The sequence below is a fragment of the Erythrolamprus reginae genome, chromosome 3 (genome assembly GCF_031021105.1).
Source record: "Erythrolamprus reginae isolate rEryReg1 chromosome 3, rEryReg1.hap1, whole genome shotgun sequence".
Taxonomy (NCBI): domain Eukaryota; kingdom Metazoa; phylum Chordata; class Lepidosauria; order Squamata; family Dipsadidae; genus Erythrolamprus; species Erythrolamprus reginae.
In genome coordinates, this window is record NC_091952.1 from 1,713,771 (window position 1) to 1,723,611 (window position 9,841).

The 9,841-nt window shown below is 43.2% G+C and overlaps 1 protein-coding gene across 1 annotated transcript in view; it reads left to right on the plus strand.

Annotated features, from left to right (window-relative positions):
- Nucleotides 1-357: 357 nt before the first annotated feature.
- CTNNBL1 (catenin beta like 1) overlaps nt 358-9,841 on the plus strand; it is a 105,790-nt gene continuing 96,306 nt past the window's right edge. Inside the window, exon 1 of the mRNA XM_070744258.1 lies at nt 358-481. Within this exon, the coding sequence (XP_070600359.1) occupies nt 452-481 (30 nt within the window). The 5' untranslated portion in view covers nt 358-451. The remainder of the gene's footprint in view (nt 482-9,841) is intronic.

Consider the following 9,841-nt stretch of genomic DNA (forward strand, 5'->3'; position numbering starts at 1 on the left):
ACATACCTTTAATAGTCAGAAAAGGGGATACATTATGAATGAATGAATGAATGAATGAATGGATGGATGAATAATTAAATAAACGAAGGAGCCTCTCAAAACTGGCTTCTTCTTAATAAGCTGCAATTTCGCAAGATGGACATTTCTGCATCGAACACCCCAAAATCCCAGCAGGGCCCCCACTCCCGCCCCGCCCTGCCAAATCTGGGCTGCGCAGCTGATCGGCCATCTACGGCTCTCTCCGCCAAAAGCCCCGCTGCGCTCCTATTACCATATTTACGGCCCGGCCGCTCTGGGCGGAGCGTGACGGCGGCGCCGTGCTTTACGACGAAAGGTCCATCCTGGCCTCTTCCCGTGGGGGAGGGGGGAGGGGGGAGAGCAAACGGAGAGAGCGCTTTACGGCAAAGCGCGCGACCTTTCGCGACACCCGGCAGTGGAGGCGGCGGCGACCATGGACGTTGGGGAGCTGCTCAGCTACCAGGTGTGTGTGTGTGTCCTGTTTGCTTTTGGACTGGGGGGGGGGGGGGAGGCAGGGCGGGGATACTGGTTGTTGTTGTTGTTATAAGCCCTCGGCCCGGCGGGGCTGATGGAACTTGTAGTCCAGCGGGGGGGGAGCCGCGAGGGGAGCCGGAGGGACTCCCCGCCACTAGACAGGGTGCTGTGCGGTGGGGGCGCTGGGGGGGGGGGCGACAGCTCTTCACAGCTGGCTTTGGAAGGATCTATCTATTTCTATAAAGAGGATCGCCTGGTGGTCTCCTATCCAAGGCAAAGCTCCCCCCCCCCGGAGGTCTAATAGGTCGGGGGTGCAGCCCCCCCCCCTTTTGACTGACGTGCGGGGAGGGGGTCGCCCCCTTGCTTTGCTTTGCCATGGCTGGGCTGGGCTGCTTAACCAAAAGGCAGGTTTTTAAACTTTTCTTTCTTTCTTTCTTTCTTTCTTTCTTTCTTTCTTTCTTTCTTTCTCTCTCTCTTTCTGTCTCTTCTTTCTTTATCTCTCTTCTCCCTCTCTCTCTTTCCTCCTTCCTTCTTTCTCCTTTCTTTCTCTCTCTCTCTTTCTTCTTTCTCTATTTCTCTCTTCTCTCTCTTTCTTTCTTCCTTTTTATCTTTCTTTCTTTCTATGTCTTTCTATCTCTCTTCTCTCTCTCTCTTTTCCTTCCTTCCTTCCTTTCTGATTATAGGTGGCCCAACTCCTTTCGGATTCTATATTTGTATTTTTATAATATAAATTTGTATTTGTATATTTGTATACACTGCTCAAAAAAATAAAGGGAACACTTAAGCAACAGAATAGAACTCCAAGTAAGTCAAACGTCTGTGAAATCAAAGTGTCCACTTAGGAAGCAACATTGATTGACAACCAACTCCACCTGCTGTTGTGCACATTCAACTTTGTACAGAGCAAAGGATTCCATGAGAATATTTCATTCATTCAGATCTAGGTTCTTTGAGGGTTCCCTTTATTTTTTTGAGCAGTGTACAAAAATATTAGTATTTTTATTTTTTTAAAATACTTTTTATTGCCATTTTACAAGCGAAAAACAAAATGACACCCAAAACAAACACACATGCATAAAATATCATTCCACTAATAACAGCCTTCCGTCATTGAGGATGTTTTTATATTTATGACATTTATATTTATGGCCTTTTCTATTGAGCGGCTCTTGGTTGACTGGGTGGGCCCAGGAAGGGATGGGGGTCGTCAGGGAGGCAGGGGCTATGGGGGGGGGAGCATTTGGGGGTCCTTGGGGCTCCTGAGCTGGGCAGGTTTGTTGCTGACATTTCATGACCCAACTAGGTAAGAACATCCATTCTCGTGATGGAAAGGAGTGGGGTTTATAGAGAGAAAGAAGGAGGAGGCGGCGGTTGAGAGAGATTAGAAATTAGAAGAATATCAGATATATTTATATATCCAGATAACAATGGCAGCTGGGTTAATATATGCTCAGTATTGGAAAAATGAAAGGGTACCTCACGAGGAAGAGATTATAGAAAAAATTACAACCTGTGCCGAGATGGATAAATTAACACTGAAAATTCAAAATAAAGAAGAATCCGATTTTTACAAATACTGGGATATGTTCTACCGTTGGTTAGAAAAAAGGATAAAGTAATTAATGTACATTGGATTAATATTTCATTAACAAAGTTATTGCCGGGTAATCGAATATATTGTAAAAAAAAATATAGATAGAAGATTATTTATATGATTTGGGATTTTTATTGTCAACAAAATTGGTGTATATGACCTATCGAATACGAGTCGTAATAGAATGTCAACGTAGTTAGAACCGCTATTAGGATTAGCCACACTTTCGGCCAACTTTCTTTTCTTTTTAAATGTCTTTATGTTGTTTTGTGTATTGTGTTGATCTATGTATTTCAATAAAAGTTAAATTTAAAAAAAGAGACAGAGAGGAAGATGATGCTGGGGTGCTTGGTGCTCTCTGAGCTATTGTGGGTTTTTTTGTAAGAGGTTTCGTGTCTCAGCCAGGGAGCATCAGCCATGTTAAATATGTCAAAGGGTTAAATAAGGTCCAGGAGGGAAGTGTTTTTAATAGGAAAGTGAACACAAGAACAAGGGGACACAATCTGAGGTTAGTTGGGGAAAAGATCAAAAGCAACATGAGAAAATATTATTTGACTGAAAGAGTAGTAGATCCTTGGAACAAACTTCCAGCAGACGTGGTTGGTAAATCCACAGTAACTGAATTTATACATGCCTGGGATAAACATAGATCCATCCTAAGATAAAACACAGGAAATAGTATAAGGGCAGACTAGATGGACCATGAGGTCTTTTTCTGCGTCAGTCTTCTATGTTTCAATAATAATAATAATAATAATAATAATAATAATAATAATAATAATAATAATAGCAATGAGTGTGGTTTGCAGAGGAAGAGGAGGAGAAAAGAGGAGGGAAAGGGGGACTCTGGGGTCCTTAAGTGCCCTCGGAGCTGAGCTGTTTTCTTCCAGGCGTTTTGTGACCCCACTAAGTAACATCTTCACGCCTCCCCTAAGACTTGCAAAGATTTATCCAAAACTAAGACACCTGTTGGAAATGTAAGAAACAGTCACGCACCTTTTTTCACATGTGGTGGTCCTGTCCTAAAATCCCAAATATATGGAAAATTACTCATAAGTGGCTTACAGAGATTGTGGAGGAGGAAATCGAAAATAGCCCAGAAAGCTTTTAGGAATCTGGAAACGACATTACTCTAGTCTAGGCAAAAGCTTTGCCTTATGACGCATGTAATTACCGCCGTTAGAATTTCAAATGTGGAAAAAGGAAAAAATCCTGTCTGAAAACTTAATTATTGAGAAAATCTATAGATGCTCTGAAATGGACGCAATGACGGACGCAATTAAAGGAATAGAATAGAATAGAATAGAATTTTATTGGCCAAGTGTGATTGGACACACAAGGAATTTGTCTTTGGTGCATATGCTCTCAGCGTACATAAAATAAAATATACATTTGTCAAGAATCATGTGGTATGACACTTAATGATTGTCCTAGGGGTCAAATAAGCAATGAGGAAACAATATTAATAAAAATCTTAGGATACAAGCAACAAGTTACAGTCATACAGTCAACATGGGAGGAAAAGGGTGATAGGAATGATGAGAAAAAACTAGTAGAATAGAAGTGCAGATTTAGTAGAAAGTCTGACAGTGTGGAGGGAATTATTTGTTTAGCAGAGTGATGGCGTTCGGGGAAAATCTGTCCTTGTGTCTAGTTGTCTTGGTGTGCAGTGCTTTCTAGTGATGTTTTGAGGGTGGGAGGGTAGGAACTAAAGAAACCAAAGAGACAGGGCAAAAATGGTGCAAATGGAGCCGTAACAAAAATAAAACAGAGTAATACAGAGTATAGGTGTCCACATAAAGGATTTAAACACACTAACATATTATGCTTTATTAACTAACTGAATTGTATATGGTTTACTAAATACATAGAGTTGTGATTTGTAACTTTATGGTGTAAAAAGATACAGTATTGGATCTGTAAAAACAATTGTATAAACTTTCCTTTTTATCAATAACAAAAATTATAAGGAGAAAAAAAAGTTACATCTTCAGGGCTGGAAGGAAGCAGAGTTTGCAAAGAGGAGGAGGACTCTGGGGACCTTGGTCTTCTCTGAGCCTGGTTGTTTTGTTGCAGACGTTTCATTACCCAACTAGGGAATATCCTCAGTGCTAGAAGGAAGGAGGGAGGGAGGGGAGGGAGTTCTCTGAGCTTTCTTGCGTTCTTGTAGACATTCCATTACCCAATAGAAGAGAATTCTTTCTTGGCCAAGTGTGATTGGACCCACATGGAGTTTGGCTTTGGTGCAGATGCTCTCAGTGGACATAAAAGAAGAAGAGACATTTGTCAAGAATCATGAAATACAAGACTTAATGATTGTCATAGGGGTCCAATAAGCAATGAGGAAAAAAAATCAATATTTATAGAAATCGTAAGGATATAAGCAACAAGTTACAGTCAGTGGAAGGAGATGGGTGATAGGAATGATGAGAAATAATTAATAGTATTAGTAGTGCAGACTTAGTAAAAAGTCTGACAGTGTTGAGGGAATTATTGGTTTAGCAGAGTGATGGTGTTCGGGAAAAAACTGTCCTTGTGTCTAGTTGTCTTGGTGTGCAGGGCTCTGTAGCGACGTTTTGAGGGTGGGAGTTGAAACAGTTCGTGTCCAGGATGCAAAGGGTCAGACAATATTTTCCCCGCCCTCTTTTTGACCCATGCACTCTACAGGTCCTCAATGGAAGGCAGGTTGGCAGCCATTGTTTTTTCTGCAGTTCTGATTCTCCTCCGAAGTCTGTGTCGGTCCTTTTGGGTTGCAGAACCAAACCAGACAGATTAGAGGTGCAGATGACAGACTCAACGATTCCTCTGTGGAACTGGATCAGTAACTCTTTGGGCTGTTTGAGCTTCCTGAGTTGGCGAAGGAAGGAAGGAAGGAAGGAAGGAAGGAAGGAAGGAAGGAAGGAATAGCAAAAGCATTTAGACGTATATCTCACTTCTTATTGCTTTTACAGCCCTCTGTAAGTGCTTTACAGAATCAGCCTGGGTCCGTCCTTCCTTCCTTCCTTCCTTCCTTCCTTCCTTCTTTCCTTCCATCCTTCCTTTCCATCCTTCCTTCCTTCCTTTCTTTCCTTCCTTCCTGGGTCAAATGAGGCCCCAGATTGTTGGGGGCAAGAGGCTGAGTCTGTAAACTGCTGAGAGAGGGCTGGAAAAGCTCTATGAAGATGAAGATAAGTCTAAATGCTATTGCTGTTGCCTCTATTCTAAGGTCTTGAAAAGGGAAGGGGTGTACAGTAATCCCTTACTACTTCGCGGTTCATCTTTCGCGGATTCGCTACTTCATGGGTTTTCAAAGGGGCTTAAATCCATTAAATCCATTGAAAATTTTAAATCCATTAAAACTGCATAAAATTCTTCTACAGTACTAGTGTACTCTGTTAAGGAAACTGGTAGGATATCCCATGTAGTTCCAGATGAGAAACATTATAGAATGACTGTTTAATGCAAGGGGTGGGTTTTAAAAGTCCAAATACTCGTTAAATACATAAAAAATATCTTTCCTCTACTTCGCGGGAATTCGTTTTTTCACGGGGGTCTTGGAATGCATCCCCCACGAAAAATGAGGGATTACTGTATATTATTATTATTATTATTATTATTATTAATAATAATAATAATAATAATAATAATAATAATAATATTTTTAGTATTGGATTATACTGTTTTGTTACTGTTGTTAGCCGCCCCAAGTCTGCGGAGAGGGGCGGCATACAAATCCAATAAATAAATAAATAAAATAATATTTGATTATTGCCTAGCTCTTTGATCCTGTTCGGCTACCGCGCCTCTCCTGTTGGCTTCCAGTCCTTCTTTTCTCTCCCGCCGAAGATCTTTCTCCTTTAATCCCAACAATAACACCGTGAGGATCGCTTTAACGCCTGAACAAATTTATTTCTCTCGTGTCCCTCTTGTTCCAATTATCTATAATAATTACTGCTCCTCTTATGAAGGGAAAGCAAGTTAAGCTAAAATAATAGCAGTGGGTCATTTCCTCCCCCTGCTTGACAGATAAAAATCCATCGCTAATTTGGAACAGGAGCCTCTGCAGTCGCGCGTGGTCACATCCGTCTCCTCCTACAAGCTTTGCGGCTTTTATCCGTCCCAGATAAGAAGAGAGCATCTAGACAGTGCCCATAATGCTAATTGATGTGTGAATATCTGTGGGGTCACTCCTTGAAATGCAGGCACCCTAAATGTCCACATTCTGTATTTCTGCCCCAGTGTGAGTTTTGTACAATGTGATTTTTGTAACCTATTGGAGAGGATGCCGTCCGGTATGAAGGTACCATATTTTTCAGAGTATAAGACACACCTTAGTTTTGGGGGAGGGAAATAGGGGGGGGGGATTATCTACCAGGTATTCATCTGGCTAGCATCCTTAGTCTGGTCAGCTACAGCACATTATTTTATCCCCTGGTTAGGGCTTTAAAAAAACCATATTTAGAGAGAGTAACAGTGAAAGAACTTGCAAGGGGCTAAGAGCTTGGAACATTGTTAGCACCTGGTAAGGGCTGGAAAGAAACATTTGGGAGAAATAGGGAATGGGGGGGGGGGGAATCAAAGACAGAGTTTGGAAAACATTCTTCTCAGAGAGTAACAATGAACTCAATTCAATTCAATTTATTAGATTTGTGTGCTGCCCCTCTCCGTAGACTCTAGAGCTTGCAAGCTGTAAGAGCTGGGGATATCGTTAGCATCTGGTTAGGGCTAGAAGGAAACAATTCGGAGCAATAATAATAGTAATTTAATAATAATTTATTAGATTTGCCGCCCCTCTCCGAGTACTTGTAAGTTAGGTCAATGGAAAAAACCCTGCAAAGACTTAGGGTTTGGAAAAACATTCTTCTTTGCAGAGAGTAACAATGAAAGAACCTGCAAGCGGGTAAGAGCTGGGAACATTGTTAGCACCTGGTTAGGGCTGGAAAGAAACTTAACTCTGAGCAAGTTAGAGCAATGAAAAAATCCTGCAAAGGCTTAGGGCTTGGAAAACATTTTTTGCAGAGAGAAACAATGAAAGAACTTGCAAGTGGGAAAGAGCTGGGAAGATCGTTAGCACGTAGTTAGGGCTGGAAAAAAAGCTACATTCAGAGCATAAGATGCGCCCTAATTATCAGCCCCTTTTAGGGAGGAAAAAGGTGCATCTTATTCACTGAAAAGAAAAGGTAAGTCATTTATGATGAGCGATCGGTCCGATTTGCAGAGTTTCCTTCAAAGCCTTTTGTCTTTATTTTTGCCCATTTCCCCCGCGCTTGAAATGCCAGCCTGGCTTCTACTGGAAGCTGCGCTTGAGCCTTCTGGTATTTTCTGAAAACAAATGAGAACCAAATTGATTTTATTGCAACAATTTATATGCCCGAGGGGAGTATAGACAGGGAACGGACGCAGTGGTGAAAAATTGTTCAGCGCTTTCCCCATTTTCCTCGCCAGACCTGATTCCTCATGAAACTGACCGGGTCTCTTTTTCAGATGATCCAAACTGCCTGCTGTTATTGGAGCAGAAGCATTGATTAAGACGGCAAAATGCTACCACCACCCCCAAAAAATCAATTGCTAGAGAGTCTTTAGCAGCACAGTTTGGAAATTTTTTTGCAATTTTATTATAAGCAGCAAAGAAGAGGTGGTTATTATATTTGCTTCTTCACAATTTTCCCAGATGAATTAAGGAGAGAGAGAGAGAGAGAGAAATCTATGCCACAAAATTCATCCCTTTCAGAACCTCTTAGGATGGATCTGTGTTTATCCCAGGTGTGTTTAAATTGAGTTCCTGTGGATTGACCAACCACGTCTGCTGGAAGTTTATTCCAAGCATCTACGCGACTCTTTCAGTCAAATCAAATTTTCTCACTTTGCTTCTCATCTTTCCCCCAACTGACCTCAGATTGTGCCCCCTTGTTCTTGGGTTCACTTTCCTATGAAAAACACTTCCCTCCTGAACCTTATTGAACCCTTGAACATATTTAAACCGCTTTGGTCACTCTGATGGATGATCTCTGGCAGGCCCAGGATAGGGGATATCCCTCTATCCTTGTGCTCCTCGACCTCTCAGTGGCCTTCGATACCATCGACCATGGTTTCCTCCTTCAACATCTCGGTTGTAGGAGGGGGTGGTTCTACAGGGGTTCTCCTCTTACCTCTCTCGTTGTTTGCAGTCGGTGTTAGTGGGGGGGCAGAGGTCCACCCCTTGGCCTCTCCTTTGTGGGCTGCCACAGGGGTCTGTTCTCTCCCTGCCACTTTTTAACATCTACATGAAACCGCCGGGTGAGATCATCCAAAGACCCTGATGATACCCAATTACACATCTCCACCCTGTGCCAATTCAGTGAAGCAGTGGAGGGGATGTGCCGGTGCCTGGAAGCTGTTAGGGTCTGGATGGGAGCAAACAGGCTCAAGCTCCACCCAGACAAGACCAATTGGACATGGGGAGGGGGGAGTTGGTTCTATAGGGCCGGGGAAGCCACAGAGAAGGCCCTTCCCTGCAGGCCCGCCAACCTACATTACTTAGTCTGCAGGACCCGGAGAAGACTGACTCCGAGATCTTATTGGTCTCTAGGATGAATTTATTTATTTTTATTTATTTATTTATTTTATTTATTGGATTTGTATGCCGCCCCTCTCTGTAGACGGCAGGAGACGGTCCCGTGAATTGGTCCTAAGCCATGTAGGGCTTTATAGGTGATAACCAACACCTTGAATTGTGCCCGGAGAGTAACAGATTAACAGAGTTGGAAGGGACCTTGTAGGTCATCTAGTCCAACCCTCTGCCCAAACAGGAGGCCCTACATCTGCCTCTACCTAGGATCAAACTCCACCTCTTGGCCACAGCAGAGCTATCTGGTAAGACCAACTGTAATGGACAATACAGGCTTCTACAATGAGGGATTTGATTTGATTTGATTTGATTTGATTGATTTGATTTGTATGCCGCCCCTCTCTGAGGATTTGGAGCAGCTCCCAACAAACAATACAGTCTACAAATCCAATGTTAACAAGCAGAACAATTAAGAAACCCTTATTAAGAACAATCACACAACTCAACAATTTCCCCATGCCTGGCGACATAGGTGGGTTCTCAGTAGTTTACGGAAGCCAAGGAGGGTGGGGGTGGTCCTAATCTCTGGGGAGAGTTGGTTACAGGAGGGCCGGGGCCACCACACAGAAGGCTCTTCCCCTGGATCCCACCAGACGACATAGTTTCGTTGACGGAACCTGGAGAAGGCCAACTCTGTGGGACCTAATCGGTTGCTGGGATTCGTGCCAGTGACTGATTAGGTCCGGTGCCATGAAGGGCTTTATAGGTCTTTATAGGAATAACTGAATAACTGACCAGCCCTTCATGGCACCGGACCAGATTACCTCAGGGACCGCCTTCTGCTGCACGAATCCCAGCGACCATTTAGGTCCCACAGAGTGGATCTTCTCGGGTCGTGCATGTCGTTGGCAGGACCCAGGGGAAGAGCCTTCTCTGTGGTGGCCCCGGCCCTCTGGAACCAACTCCCCCCAGAGATTAGAATAGCCCCCACCCTCCTCGCCTTTCGTAAGCTCCTTAAAAACCCACCTCTGCCGCCAGGCATGGGGGAACTGAGATGCTCTTTCCCCCTAGGTCTTTACAATTTATGCATGGCATGTCTGTATGTATGTTTGGTTTTATAATGAGGTTTTTTTTAGTTGTTTTAGTATTGGATTGTTACATGGTGTTTTTTACCACTGTTGTTAGCCACCCGGAGTCTCCGGAGAGGGGCGGCATACAAATCCAATAAA